This window comes from Corylus avellana, chromosome ca4 (genome assembly GCF_901000735.1).
Source record: "Corylus avellana chromosome ca4, CavTom2PMs-1.0".
NCBI lineage: Eukaryota > Viridiplantae > Streptophyta > Magnoliopsida > Fagales > Betulaceae > Corylus > Corylus avellana.
The window spans coordinates 34,986,427-35,002,564 of record NC_081544.1 but is presented as its reverse complement, the minus strand read 5'-3'; the positions used below and the strand labels follow the sequence as shown (position 1 = coordinate 35,002,564).

At 37.7% G+C, this 16,138-nt stretch overlaps 4 protein-coding genes and 1 pseudogene across 4 annotated transcripts; 4 read left to right on the top strand and 1 right to left on the bottom strand.

The window, feature by feature from the left end:
- Positions 1-470: 470 nt before the first annotated feature.
- On the top strand, positions 471-3,317 carry LOC132178474 (rust resistance kinase Lr10-like; annotated as a pseudogene).
- A 1,933-nt stretch (positions 3,318-5,250) lies between these two features.
- LOC132178473 (BAHD acyltransferase At5g47980-like) lies at positions 5,251-6,531 on the top strand. Its single transcript, XM_059590903.1, has one exon. It carries the CDS (start codon positions 5,251-5,253, stop codon positions 6,529-6,531), a length of 1,281 nt encoding a protein of 426 aa, XP_059446886.1.
- Positions 6,532-7,973: 1,442 nt separating this feature from the next.
- On the top strand, positions 7,974-9,278 carry LOC132178472 (vinorine synthase-like). Its single transcript, XM_059590902.1, has one exon. It carries the CDS (start codon positions 7,974-7,976, stop codon positions 9,276-9,278), a length of 1,305 nt encoding a protein of 434 aa, XP_059446885.1.
- Positions 9,279-11,373: 2,095 nt separating this feature from the next.
- Positions 11,374-12,678, top strand: LOC132176950 (BAHD acyltransferase At5g47980-like). The gene has a single exon (XM_059589116.1). The coding sequence runs from the start codon at positions 11,374-11,376 to the stop codon at positions 12,676-12,678; it is 1,305 nt and encodes a 434-aa protein (XP_059445099.1).
- Positions 12,679-14,430: 1,752 nt separating this feature from the next.
- LOC132176958 (stemmadenine O-acetyltransferase-like) lies at positions 14,431-15,732 on the bottom strand. Its single transcript, XM_059589124.1, has one exon. The coding sequence runs from the start codon at positions 15,730-15,732 to the stop codon at positions 14,431-14,433; it is 1,302 nt and encodes a 433-aa protein (XP_059445107.1).
- Positions 15,733-16,138: the final 406 nt, after the last annotated feature.

Sequence of the window (16,138 nt, the reverse complement as noted above, 5' to 3'; positions counted from 1 at the left end):
TTTTTTTTTATTTTAATAATCATAAAGATTTTAATAATAAAATTCAAAACATTGAATTTTACTGTAGTAATCATAATATTTAAGGTTTATTTAAAAAGTCTATTATGAGATATTTTTTGTAATGTTTTAGATATATTTTCTAAAATTAGGAAATAAACTTTTTTATACGAAGTTTACTGAAAATACTCTTAAAGCTTATAGACAAGGGAGCTTTTAAATGAAGGAAGAAAAATAGGTGAGAAAGGAGAATTGTGGGCTATGCTATAGAGTGAGTGGCCGAAATGTTTGAAATATGGGTGCAGGAAATTGCCTATATACAACAACATTGACTGGCGGCTATAAAAATTAATAACCATAGACCCTAATAAGTCTACGAGAAGTTCACAAACAAAAAGCCAGAGGTAATATCGTTGGAGAAAGCTTTGAAAAGACTTTTAAGAGGCTGGTAATTCTTCCAGAGAAGAGAGGTAATGGCAATCTCATACTTGTTCTTGTTTGTGGCTTTCTCCATTGGCCTTGGAGAAGGCCAAAATAATGGGTGTGCTGAATTGCGGTGTGGAGGCGATGGCCCAGTCATTCGATTTCCCTTCCGACTTAACAGTCAGCCAAATTTCTGTGGGTATCCAGGGTTTAGTCTCTCTTGCATTGAAAGAAAACATACCGTGCTCAAGCTGCCGAAATCTCGGGTAAAGCTCTTTGTCAAAATGATTGACTACAAATTTCAGGTAATTGAATTATATGATCCAAATCGTTGCTTTGCAAGGAGCCTTCGGGGACTCAATTTATCTTCCTCGCCTTTCCTGTTCAAAGAAGAGTCCCTTAGTGACTATTCCTTATTCAATTGTTCCCCTATAGGAACAGAAAATTACGATGCAATCTCTTGTTTTAGTGGCCTTACCTACCAAGTTTATGCATTCAATTCTTATTTGGACGTCGGTGATTTGCCCACATCTTGTACAAAGATGTATAATCTTGAATCAATTCCATATCCTATAGAACTCAGTGATGATGACAATGGTATTCAGTTGAAGTGGTCAAGACCAGAATGCGGACACTGTGAAGTAAAAGGCGAGAAATGCAGATGGAAGAATAAGGGCACCGAATGCTTCCCCAAAGACAAAGGTATGTCTTCTCGATCTGTCCAGTTTCCACCTTTGTACTCAATTTCTTCACAGTTTTCAAGCCAACATGCATTGATTGCTCCTCACCAACGGCGAATTTCCTGCATTCATTTCCACCCAGAAATAAAATAAAATAAAAAGGTTGCTCATGCATGAATGGTACCTTGCCGGATGATATATACTACATGTTTGGTTAAGTTGACTAGGATTCCATGGAAGCGTGGATTTTGGTTAATCAACTTCTAGTAAATGTTTGTCCCCCTTAGCTTTGGTCCCTTTGTATTGCTTTAAAAATAAATAAAAACTACTAAGACGCTGACTGACAGAGGAATGCGGGAGCATGGAACTGGATACTCTCCATTTCACTTCCATGGAAGCGTGGATTTTGGTTAATAAAAGTGAAATGGAGAGGATGGTATTCCCCGATAGTGAGCAAATCACATAACAACCAAAAATAACTCAATACTTGACAGGTTTAAAATAGGCAATGTTACTACAAAGAGACGACATTCTAGAAACATAATTAACTCAATGTGTTGGTAAAGAATTGTATTAGGGCATGTAGCTCTTTCACTAGATGACTTCCCCTAACTGTTGGAGGCCTCTTAGAAGCCTGGAACGTGTACTCAAGGTCTGAAATTAATCGGAATCATTTTAACTTGGTTTTGATTTCTCTGTTTTTTAAAAAAAGAATACTGATCATGAGTTGGGTTCATAATTACTTAAATATAAGTAACAAATTTTCAAACAATTATTTATTTTCTCGTATGTATAACGATCGAGAAGCTAATTATGTTAGGTTTTTAACAGGTGCGGCATCATCAAAGTTGGTGACTATCGGTACGTTGTCTGTTAGCCATTTGAAATTTTCGTTGCTGGGAAGATGAAATTTCTTAACTCGTGAATGTATAACATGCAGGTGTAATCTTAAGTTCATGTCTATCAGTACTAGTAGGCTTTGCTCTCTACCGTGCCTATAGCTATGACAAAATAGAAAAAGAAAATGAAGCAAAGATAAAAAAGTTTTTAGAGGATTATAGAAATTTTAAACCTACAAGATATTCGTATGCTGATATTAAAAGGATTACGAATCAATTTATTGAGAAGTTAGGTCAAGGAGCCTACGGAACAGTGTTCAAAGGAAAGCTTTCTAATGAAATTCATGTTGCAGTGAAGATCCTAAACACTTCTAAGGAAAATGGGCAAGAATTCATAAATGAAGTGGGAACGATGGGTAGGATCCACCATGTTAATGTGGTTCGCTTGGTTGGCTTTTGTGCGGATGGATTTAGACGAGCTCTAGTTTATGAATTTTTACCAAATGATTCACTAGAGAGATTCACATCTTCAGCAGACATCAAGAACCGTTTTCTTGGTTGGAACAAGTTGCAAGATATTGCTCTCGGCATAGCAAAAGGAATTGAATATCTCCACCAAGGGTGTGATCAACGAATCCTTCATTTTGATATCAAACCACATAATATTTTGTTAGACCAGAACTTCAATCCAAAAATATCTGATTTTGGTCTTGCTAAGTTGTGTTCCAAGGATCAAAGTGCAGTGTCCATGACAACAGCTAGGGGGACTATTGGTTACATTGCACCCGAAGTGTTCTCTAGAAACTTTGGGAATGTATCTTACAAATCAGATGTTTATAGTTTTGGAATTTTGTTGCTTGAAATAGTTGGTGGACGGAAAAATGTTGATATTACAGGTAAGAATACTAGTGAAGTCTACTTCCCATAATGGATCTACAATCTCTTAGAACAAAGAGAAGACTTACGAGTCTTTATTGATGATGATGGAGATGCTAAAATTGCAAAGAAACTTGCAATTGTGGGACTCTGGTGCATCCAGTGGCATCCAGTGGATCGTCCTTCCATGAAATATGTGATACAAATGTTGGAAGGAGAAGGAGATAAATTAACCATTCCTCCTAATCCCTTTTCCTCTGCAGGTCCTGCAAGAATCAATGCAAGTGTGGCTACAAGACATCAAAACCAAGAACTAGAAGTCATCCCAGAATTGCAGTAAGTCTATGTCAATTGGGAGTTTGCTATGGTTTACTCAGCTGTGGGATTCTGGATGCCTCTTGAGAGCGCAGTCTCTGGTACCGCCTTAACTGGCAACCATTACATAGGGTTGTGTTATTTATTTGACACATTTCCTTTTATTTTATATTGACCTGCATTGATATTGTTGTATTGGGAATTATTCTTGGGTTGCCTACCCCTTTACTGTGTTTTGTCTTGGTGTAATGGTCTTGTCCCCCTATCCCTTGTTATTAAAACTAGCAATATTGTTACTTCAAGAATTGCATGCTAGTTTTCACGTTTGTTTTGATTCTTAAGGCCAATCAAGTGCACGATTGTAAAGCTCAATTGATTAGAGCATAAGATTTTGTTACCAGACGAGCTGTGGAGACGAAGAAGCACTCTGATCCCACCTACTCCTCTCCAATTTCCCCTCCGCCTCTTCTTCCTCCTCACCGTTCAAGTCTAAATCCCTATACAGAAACAGGTGGATCCTTCTTGTATTAATGAATTCGAATAGGAGTAGCAGATTTTAATTGGATTTTAAGTATGAGAGGGAGCGAGAGAAGAAGATAGCGGCTCATAGAAGGGCGGTACTTAGGGTCTTTTTGGGATTGTAATTTCAATAAGTGCGATTTTAAAAATTACGTTTTTGAAATCGTAAAGGTATTTGGTAAAATATGTTAAAAAATATTTTCAATCAAATATTTGTTATGCGAAATCATGATTTTGGTTTAAGTTCGTACTTTTTCAAATAAGCACCCTTTAACTTACTTATAGAAATTGCAAAATTTTATTTTTATTTTAAATTAAGTGTTTTTTAAAATTGCAATGCCAAACAATTTCTGTTTTACAATATATTTTAAAAACATAAATTATTCTTGTGAAATCGCAATTTTAAATACACCCTTAGAAAGGAGAGTGAAATTGCGGAATGGAACATTCTAAAAAGCTTCGACGGATCGAGACTGGCTTGGCCGAGGCAAGGAGAGAATACGAGGGCAACTCAATCACATTTTAAGTACACCCATGAGAATTAATGCTTATTCTAGTAGTTAATGTCATAATGACTAGCCTGGGCCGAGGGCTGAATGGACCCTTGATCAATGGGTCAAGTTACTTGTACTCGAAAGAAATTAATTGATCAGAGTATTGCACAAACCCTCCAAAACCTTCTATGGGCTTAGAAATGGGATTTTGTGACTATTGGTGGACTCGACACCCTCAGCTCAAAGAAGAAGGGAGCATGTACAGAGAAAGAAACTCTTTTCTTGATCATTTATTAAGAGAATGACGTGTCTTATCTGCCCCACTTTGAGTACAATCAATGTTTGATAATTTACATTATGGAAATATGATTAAGCAACATATGGAGCCAAATTTAGATCACCCTAATAATAAACATATAAAATCATGAGGACGACCATGATGACAACTACAACTGTGTTATTGATGGTAATTTTTTCACAAGGCAAAAAATAAAATAAAATCGTACATTGTTGGGACCGATTGAATTATACAAAGAAATCAAGCCATAATTAAATAAATTGGATATTGTTTGTGATCATGACAACATGGTGAGTTATCTTTGCTGCTTACCAACAAAATAATCAACTTGCCAAGTAAAAACAAACTACTCCATGCCATAGATTCAATTCAGGAAGATCGAAATAAAGTTAACATTAATAGAATGAGATTTTGATAATTTTAAAATCGAAAATCAATTATCTATTTATTAAAGTAATTGATCTTTAATCTCCATGTACATCATATTTTAATAATGCAAGGTGAATGACGCCATATCCATTAATCCCCTTTAACTTAGAAACATTTTGTCACATCGATCACATGAAAGTAATCTTTTTGAATGATCCGATCCGTAAACAAAATTTCTCGGTATGGGAAACAAGATCTGTCTCACATTAATTTTATCTTGAAATATTTAAATTTCTCCCCCACTTTTTTTTTTTAACAATTATTGTGCTTAATTGAACGACTATAAAGGACCAAGAACTAGATGAAGAAACACAACTGAACGAGTCAATCATATTGGGTGTCCTGCATGTACCAATCTCGATTTGCATCAACAAAAAGCAATGGAGATTAAAGTTGAGATAATCAAGAGAGAGACAATAAAACCTTCCTCTCCAACCCCAAATCATCTTAGATGCTTCGATCTCTGCCTTATAGATCAGCTGCAGCCTGCATCTTACATATCATTGCTTCTATTCTACTCTAATAACACCGTCGACCCTTCTCTTCCCCATGTCAAATCTGCAGAAATATCTTATACGCTCAAGGCATCATTATCTCAAACTCTGGCTCGCTTCTACCCGCTTGCTGGGAAAGTCAAAGACAATGTCTCAATCGATTGTAACGACGATGGAGCTGATTTTCTCGAAGCCCAAGTCAACTGCCGTCTCTCAGACATTCTCGAACAGCCTCAACGGAAAATTCTGCGCCAATTTCTTCCTAAAGAGATTGAATCCAGTCTGGTGCTAGTTCAGGCTACCTTCTTTTGTTGCGGAGGAATGGCCATTGGGGTCCGCGTTTCCCGCAGGTTAGCCGACGCATCCACGGCTACTCTGTTCATCCAAGCCTGGGCCGGCACGGCCCTTGGGTCTGGTGATCCGGCGGCGCTACCGGAATTTGGCGTGGCATCATCTCGCTTACCACCGAGAAAAGAGCTCTCCGCCACGCCGCCGGCCAAGCAAACGGTGAATGATGAGACGATTGTTACAAGGAGATATGTGTTTGATGCATCAAAGATTGGTGCTCTCAAGGCTAAAGCCGCCGGCGGTAGCATTCCGCAGCCCACGCGCGTCGAAGCCGTGTCAGCCCTCATTTGGAAATGTGCAAGGACCGTCTCACGGCCGTCGAAGCTGGTCCAAATAATGAACATCCGCAAAAGGGTAGCGCCGCCATTCCCTGAAACTTCTTTTGGGAATCTCATGTGTTTGTTTGTGGCGAAAACGGGGGACAGAGAGACAGAGCTGGACGGCTTGGTTATTGAGCTGAGGAAAGGGATAGAAGCCTTTACTCAAAATTATGCATCAAAATTTCAAGGCGACGAGACCTTCTCTGTGTTTGGTGAGTCTTATAAAGAGATTGATAGCCTTTACGCAGAGAGTGTTCACTTCATTGGCTTCTCCAGTTGGTGCAGATTTCCGCTGTATGAAGCTGATTTCGGGTGGGGAAAGCCCACGTGGGTAAGTGTTGGTGATTTGGTGCACAAGAATTTCGTTGTACTGGTGGATACGAGAGATGGCGGCGGAATTGAAGCTTGGGTGACTCTTAGCGAACAAGATATGGCGTTATTTGAACGTAACAAAGAGCTGCTTGAATTTGCAGCCTTGAATCCAAGTGTTGAACGATAATTTCATTTCATCTTCTGTTGGAGGATCACTAATCTGCTTGTATTATCCAATTTCCTGTTCTCATATCATTTAAAATAAAATAAAAAATCCCAATTCAATTTATATGTTCCCCTTTCTTTTTTTGTTTTTTTTACTGCCTCTTCTGTCTTCCGTATACCTAATTAATATTGAACCGATAAATGATCGATGTCAATAAATTATTTATAATTCTCCCATATTTTTATATAAATTCAATAAATTAATCATTATTAATTTGTTTATATCATTTAAAATAAAATAAAAAATCCCAATTCAATTTTTATGTTTCCCGGCCCTTTCTTTTTTTGTTTTTTTTACTGCCTCTTCCGTCTTCTGTATACCTAATTAACATTGAACCGATAAATGATCGATGTCAATGATTTATTTATAATTCTCTCGTATTTTTATATAAATTCAATAAATCACTCATTAGATTTGTGGAATCCACCTTTTACTTATATGAGATTTACATAAATTCAATAACTAATTTGTAAAATAAAATGACAAAAAAAATTTATTAATATCAATCATTTCTAGATTGAACCAGATCTAGATCCATGCATTAAGCAAAGACCATCAAAGTATTATGGAGCCACATGGCAATTATGACACGCAGCACAAGAAAATGTTTGCTTTGCTCTCCTTTCACGCCTGTCTTTATAAATATTTTAGGAAAAATTATTCTGATAATTATTTATAAATTATATAATTCAAATATTACTACCTCAACATTTATCATATCTTGTTACTGATGTTCAGATTTTAAAATATTTTAACTATTTATTTATTTATTGCATATCATATCTAATATAAATAATAATATTGATCAGGTAACAAAATTTAAAGAAATTATGTAGAGAATCTTGATCTAATGTCTCAAACACACGTAGCCATATAGACATGCAATAGGAATATGCTTTTATTTTTTACGAATCTCCTATCAAACAAAAAAGACATGCATCATCATGTAAAGATAGAATTAATAAGCAATATTATTAGGCACTTTTAATAATTTAATTAGAATCGGTAGCTTATATATGATTAATCAACATAAGGATCAAGACAAAGTTTAGGCCGCCCTAATAATAATAATAAAAATATAAGGATGACCATGATGACAACAACAAATATGATATATTAATGGTATTTTTATCATTAAATAGAAATAAAATCGTATAATGATTGCCAATATAATTATACAAAGAAATCAAGACATGTACAAATAAATTGGATATTGTTTATGATCATGACTAGGGGAAAAAAAATGGGAATCACGAACTTATCTTCTTGGTGTGTTCAAAATTTCCCCCACTTATTTTTTAAGCAATTATATATCGTACATGAATGATTATTATAAAAGAGACCAACAATTAGATGAACCCCATTGAAGGAACACCAGATCTCCTTGCATGAAAACAAGAGCGATGGAGATTAAAGTTGAGATAATTAAGAGAGAGACAATAAAACCTTCGACTCCAACTCCCCATCACCTCAGATGCTTCGACCTCTGCCTTATAGATCAGCTGCAGCCGGAGTCTTACACGCCGTTGGTTCTGTTCTACTCTAACAGCAGCACCGACTCTCCTCTTCCCCATGCAGAAAGATCCCAAAGGCTAAAGGCATCTTTGTCTGAAACTCTGACTCTTTTCTACCCGCTAGCTGGAAAAATCAAAGATGATGTCTCAATCGACTGTAACGACGACGGAGCTGATTTTTCCGAAGCTCGAGTGTATTGCCGTCTCTCTGACGTTCTCGAACAACCTGAACAGAAAATGGTTCGCCGGTTTCTTCCTCAAGAAATCCAATCCAGGCAACGCACGAGAAATCTGGTGGTAGTTCAAGTAACCCTCTTTGAATGTGGAGGAATGGCTCTTGGGGTGGGGATTTCCCACAGGTTAGCCGATGCATCCACGACAAGTATGTTCATCCACGGCTGGGCTTCCGCGGCACTTGGCTCCGGCAAGGCGGTACCACCGGAATTCGGCGCAGCATCTCGCTTACCGCCGAGAAGAGAGTTCACCCCCACGCCTCCGGCCACCCACTTGGTGGTTGAGAAGAGCGCCACAAGGAGGTACGTGTTTGATGCATCAAAGATTGCTGCTCTCAGGGCCAAAGCCGCCAGCGCCAGCGTTGAGAAACCCACGAGCGTGGAAGCCGTGTCAGCGCTGATTTGGAGATGTGCAACGAGCGTGTCAAAATCAAAAGATGGGTCTCCAAGGCCATCCAAACTGATCCAAATGATCAACATCCGCAAAAGGCTACTACCGCCCTCGCCGGAAAATTGTTTTGGGAATCTTGTGTGGTGTTTTGAGGCGCAAACAGGCGGCGGCTGCAGTGACATAGAGTTGCACAGCTTGGTTGGTGAGCTGAGGAAAGGGATAAAAGGTTTTACTGAAAATTATGCAGCAAAGTTTCAAGGGGATGAGGCATTTTCAGTGGTTTTCAAGTCTTATAAAGAGATTGATAGCCTTTACACGACGGAGGTTATGCGCTTCTTTTGTTGTTCGAGTTGGTGCAGATTTCCAGTATATGAAACTGATTTTGGGTGGGGGAAGCCGAGATGGGTGACCATAGCGAATATGGCGAGCAAGAATGTTATTGTGCTGATGGATACTAGAGATGGCAGGGGAATTGAAGCTTGGGTGTGTCTTAGTGAAGGGGATATGGCGTTGTTTGAACGTGACAACGAGCTGCTTGAATTTGCTTCCTTGAATCCAAGTGCATGTTAATTTGAAGTAAATCATAATTAATATAAATGGATTATGATCCAAATTTCTGTTGTTCTAGGACTACGTACTTTAAAAATATTTGAATTGGAAGTTTAGTTTTGGTAAGAATGAAAATATCTATTTATTTAATTTCGTAATATCATTTTTATTTTTGATTTTCATTCTCGATCAAGGAAAATCAAGCCTCGAAATTCTTCATTCTCAGGCTCAAATGCATGTGAGCATATGTAGATCTTATATATACACACATGCATGTCTCACACTTCAGATTCAAGTCTACCTTTAAGAAAATTATTGTTGTATATTTTCAATGAACCTTTTATGCATATGTCCCATCCATAATATTGTTTGTCTTGAATTAAGATAAATAGTTAATAGTTAATGATCCCTTTATTAACCAACTAGCTCACCTTGGGAATTACAAAAAAAAAAACAATCACAAACGGATAAATAAAAAACGAGGATAAATATACGACTTAATACAATTGCACTTCAAGCCACTTAATAAGGAGAGCACTAAAAAGGAGAGTATCGTTCGCAATGATGGACATAATACACTCTTCAGGATTGAAAAACAAATGAGTGGAACTCCTCGTCGCTCTGGAATTTGGCCATGTCTTACTTCGATCTTCAGGCTAACATAAGCTTCTATTCCATCACCTGAGGGGGTATCCACGAAAAAAACCAACTTCTTGAAGGTGAGGGCAGGCGAGCCAAACCATGCGTAGGCTTGCCCCATCCGTACAAGCTGGAGCTTATAATATTAGGCACTTTCAATAATTTACAATCTGGAGCTTATATATGATTAAGCTAATTACACAAGGAGACGAAGTTTAGGTTGCCCTAATAATAATAATAATAATGTAAGGATGACCATGAAGACAACAACAAATATGATATTGATGGTATTTTTATCATTAAACGGAAATAAAATCGTACATTGATTACCAATACAATTATACAAAGAAATCAAGACATGTACAAATTAAATATATTGGATATTGTTTGTGATCATGACAAGATGAAAGCTGCTTATTAAAAAAAAAAAAAAAAAAACTTATGTCTATATTTTATTCAATACTCCCAACCCTACACATTTATCCGTACAAATAATTTATTTATATATTTATTTTTTAGTGGTTTAATTTCTTGATACAAGCACAAGGAAAAAAAAATGTGAATCACGAACTTATCTTCCTGGTGTGTTCAAAATTTCCCCCACTTATTTTTTAAGCAATTATTGTGAAAAATTAGAAATTAAGATAGATGCATAAGAAATAGTCTTGTCTCTATAACTGTTAGGATGAGGAGTAATGATATAAGGAGGACTCCTTATATCATTACTTGATAGGGTAAAACAAAATGAAAACAGATATATTTTGGGTAAACTGATATCATAATTCATTAAGTAAAACGTTTAATTAATAGACTACAATTGAATCACTCACTCCTAAAAACAATGACTCACTTAAGAGCACTCATGCAATCTCACCAAAACCATTTTTTATTATTATTTTGGTGAGGCAATTTAACAAAAGTAGTTTAAATCTTCACTTCACTACTTTAACCAAAAAAAAAAAAAAGTGAAGTGAACAGTACTCACTAAATATAAAAATTACTGTTTACTCACCTATTGATTAAACAACTCATTTCTCTCTCTTTTTTTTTTTTTTTTTTTGGTTTCTCTTTTTTTTTTTTTTTTTTTTTTTTAAGAATAAACAAATCTTTAAAAAATAATATTTAAATTGAATAGTAAAAAGTTGAGTTGTTAAAATAAATCAAAAGTGTATTTTTAGTTATTTTGATAAGGTTGCTAGAAATGCTTAACTAAAGCTGGAATAACATGGACCACTAATAAGTAACTAAAATCTTAGACTCAAGGACCACTAACATGGACCACTTGGACCACTAATAAGTTATTTAACAGGTACCACTACTGCTCAACTAAACAAGCTAAGAAATAGCAACACATTTTGCCTTATTTCTAACAATTATATGCCGTACATGAATATTGATTATTATAAAATTGTTAATCCATTAACAATTGAAGGATTAACACCAGATCTCCTAGCTAGCTTGCATGAAAACAAGAGCGATGGAGATTAAAGTTGAGATAATCAAGAGAGAGACAATAAAACCTTCGACTCCAACATCCCATCACCTCAGATGCTTCGACCTCTGCCTTATAGATCAGCTGCAGCCGGAGTATTACACGTCGTTGGTTCTGTTCTACTCTAACAGCAGCACCGACTCTCCTCTTCCCCATGCAGAAAGATCCCAAAGGCTAAAGGCATCTTTGTCTGAAACTCTGACTCTTTTCTACCCGCTAGCTGGAAAAATCAAAGATGATGTCTCAATCGACTGTAACGACGACGGAGCTGATTTTTTTGAAGCTCGAGTGTATTGCCGTCTCTCTGACATTCTCGAACAACCTGAACAGAAAATGGTTCGCCGGTTTCTTCCTACAGAAATCCAATCCCTGCAACGCACGGGAAATCTGGTGGTAGTTCAAGCAACCCTGTTTGAATGTGGAGGAATGGCTCTTGGGGTGGGCATTTCCCATAGGTTAGCCGATGCATCCACGACAAGCATGTTCATCCACGGCTGGGCTTGCGCAGCTCTTGGCTCCGGCGAGGCGGTGCCACCAGAATTCGGTGCAGCATCTCGCTTACCGCCGAGAAGAGAGTTCACCCCCAAGTCGCCGGCCACCCACTTGGTGGTTGAGAAGAGCGCCACAAGGAGGTACGTGTTTGATGCATCAAAGATTGCTGCTCTCAGGGCCAAAGGCGCCAGCGCCAGCGTTGAGAAACCCACGCGCGTGGAAGCCGTGTCAGCGCTCATTTGGAGATGTGCAACGAGCGTGTCAAAATTAAAATATGGGTCTCCAAGGCCATCCAAACTGATCCAAATGATCAACATCCGCAAAAGGCTCCTGCCGCCCTCGCCCGAAAATTGTTTTGGGAATCTTGTGTGGTGTTTTGAGGCGCAAACAGGCGGCGGCTGCCGTGACATAGAGTTGCACAGCTTGGTTGGTAAGCTAAGGAAAGGGATACAAGGTTTTACTGAAAATTATGCAGCAAAGTTTCAAGGGGATGAGGCATTTTCAGTGGTTTTCAAGTCTTATAAAGAGATTGATAGTCTTTTCACGACGGAGATTATGCGCTTCTTTTGTTGTTCGAGTTGGTGCAAATTTCCAGTGTATGAAACTGATTTTGGGTGGGGGAAGCCGAGATGGGTGACCATAGCGAATATGGAGAGCAAGAATGTTATGGTGCTGATGGATACGAGAGATGGCAGCGGAATTGAAGCTTGGGTGTGTCTTAGTGAAGAGGACATGGGGTTGTTTGAATGTGACAACGAGCTGCTTCAATTTGCATCCTTGAATCCAAGTGTTAATTAGAAGTAAATCATATAATTTAATGTTCTCTTGAGGGCAATTAATCCGCTTGCTATATAATATATATGGATTATGATCCAGACTTTTAAAATATTAATTTGAATTAATGGAAGTATAGTTTTTAAGTATAAGAATTAATGAAAATAACTATTTATTCAATTTCGTAATATCATTTTTATTTTTGATTTTAACTTCTTCATTCTCAAGGAAAATCAAGCCTCGAAATTCTTCATTCTCAAGCTCAAATGCATGTGAGCATGGATCCCCATGCATCAAACGTGGGAGGCAGGCCAGCCTTTGCCTAGCTAATAATTATGTAGCTCGATCTAGTCTTGAGGCACTCTGCAAATTAATAAATTCTATGCTGAAAATAGATATTACGTATTTTAGTATTTTCTAAGAAGTAAATGTGGTTTTATCGGCACGAAAACTTGAAAAAATTAGATATAAATTAGAAACCATTATCCTGAGAGTCAAAAAAATGTATCCGTACATGTAATGGAGGTTACGATCGATGGACAAGCAATCATATGAGACAATACGCAATATTTCACACTTTGAATAACTAACGTACTCTTATGGTATACATGCATGTTTCACGCTTCAATTCAAGTCTACCTCTAAGAAAATTATTATTGTTTGTCTTGAATTAAGATAAATAGTTAATAATACGGATCGATCGATGAGAAACATGTACAAGACTGTGTTGGGAAAATTGATAATTAACTGGCAACCAATTTCCCACCAGCCCTTTATGCGAAAGACAAGTTTGAAAAGAAAACGCACGAGAACACACATCAATCACACACATACACAAAGAGTTTACGTGGTTCGGCAATATGCCTACGTCTACGGGGCGTGATCCGGTCTCCTTCTTTACTATTGAGAAATATTGAGTACAATGGTACAAGCCTGAACCGCTCAAGTTTAATATCCCAAACCCAAGCCCTTAACCCCTTGTACACCCTACTCAACTGTCCCTCTCAAATACCCAGTAAAGAAAAACTCTCTACATTTTGTAAATGCCACAAAATGCTCTCACCAATTTGGATTTTCCGGATCCCCACTTAACCAAGGACTGCATGTCCTTTTATAGTGGCTTAATCACGAAAAAAGAGGAGAAACAATTCTAATCTAATTGCTACTGGAAAAACGAAACCATCATGAATACAAAGTATTTTCATGATGAAGATAAGCATTGCAACCCACATGTTTATCCACACACGTTTTCTCCAAAAAAATCAAATTCCAGTTGTTCTTGGACTCCTTTTAAAACTAACCTTATCCTCTTATAGATAAATATGACTTGAGTCCACCAACTTGAATATTGATATTTTTCAGCAATTATCTTCACACTTATTGACAATTTGAGCCATTATCAACAATATGAATATTTATAACAATATTATCCCTTTATTAACAACTTCCTCACCTTGAGAATTAAAAAAGAAAAAGAAAAAATCACAAACGGATCGATGAATCAAAAACGAGGATAAATATACGACTTAATACAATCGCACTTCAAGCCACTTAATTAATTAGGAGAGGGTATTAACCAGCTACGATATATATATAACACATTTCACTCTTTTTTTCTTTTTTCTAAAAAGAAATTCTTTCTTTCTTATTATCAAACAATTTTTTCATTTTTCTGTCATAAAAAATTTTAATCTCATTTTACCTTAGATATCACGCCATGCATTTGAAAAAAAAAAAAAAAAAATCTTTAATTATCAAACAGGCCAGCGCTATCTTTTAGGTTTGAGAAACAAATGTGTGGAACTCCTCGTCACTCTGGAATTTGGCCATGTCTTCCTTCTTCAGGCTAACATAAGCTTCTATTCCATCACCCGAGGGTGTATCCACGAAAAAAACCAAGTTCTTGAAAGTCAGGGCAGGCGATCCAAACCATGTAGGCTTGCCCCATCCAAAATCAGCTTCATACAGAGGAAACCTGCACAAACTAGTGAAACTGAATGTAACCACCTCGCCCTTGATGAATTTTGCAGCATGGTCCCTCATGAAATCCAAGAATTGGTTGCCCTGTTGTTGGAGTTTCTTCACGTAATCTGCGTCAATTTTCTTTATTTGCTCTCTTACCTGACGCATCAGGCCATGATGATCATCCTCTTCCCCAGTACTGTTCAATTTCGGAACTGTTATGGCAACGGAAAAAAGATTACCGAAAGAAGATTCTGGTTGTGGCGGCTCAAATCTTGGCCGTAGGTTCACTGCATGATGCACACTGTAGAGCTTCTCCGGTCCTGATTCATCCTTCGTGGCGGCCACAAAGCGGTTCCATATGAATGCTGATAAGGCCTCAACGCGCGAGGGCGGTTTCTGCTTCTCTATGCCTTCTTGGTCAGCGTATTTTTCTTTCAGAGCTTCTATCTTCGACGCATCAAATACATACCTGTTTGTTATGATATTATCCTTTGTGATTCCAACGCCGGGAACAAACCCTCCGCCGGATATATTCTTTGGCGGGAACAGCGTGGCCGCTACAAATTGCGGAGACACTACATCCTTGTCTCCGCATGCAATGGCTGCCCAGCATCTGACGAACACGAAATACGACAACGCGTCTGCAACCTTGTGAGAGATGCATGCTCCGACGGCAATTCCGCCGCATTCAAACACGTTGAGTTGGACGCCGAAGGCGATATCAGTGTGAGTATCCAGTTCAAACGGGACCAGCTTGTTGAGTTCGCCGGGAACGGGATTCTGGACGACATCGGAAAGTTGGCAGTCGACTCGAGCCTGCAAGAAAGGGATGCCCTTGTCGTTGCAGTCGATGGAAGAGTTGTCTTTGATGCGTCCAGCCAGAGGGTAGTAAAGGGTTAAGACCTCGGAAAGGGATTTCTTAAGGCGGTCGGATATGTCATCGACGTTGAATTTGGTGTCGCCGTCGGAGGCATAGAAGAGGGACAATGGGTTGTAGACAGGGGGAGACATTTGATCATTGAAGGAGAGTTGGTAATGGTGAAGGTCGTTGGGGGTTGGAGAAGATGGCTTAACGATCTCTTTGGAGATCACTTCAACGCTCAATGTTGCCATTACTAACTACGTACGTATACAACCAATTTGCTAGCTTCTGGTTTTTGATTGTGTGTTAGTGTTTTCTTTTGGTATGTAACAGTGGAATTATATATATAGAGTTTGCCGGCCTTAATTGGAACAAATTAAAGAGCTAGAAAATCAAATCAAATCAAATAAAGCATTACCTTACACGTCCAGCTGATAGGAGCGAGTATTTTATTTCTAACCGATGAATAATCACACACACACACATATATTAGACTTTATTTTCGTACTTAGTAGTTGCTTTATAATGCTTAAAAGTTATTGTTTTTAATAAAGATTATAAGTCTGACTTTGAATTGGCCACATTAAGGGTTTCCACAAAGTAATCTAAATAAAGAAAATACAATGATACATAGTGACTTCCACGTTCAACGCAAAA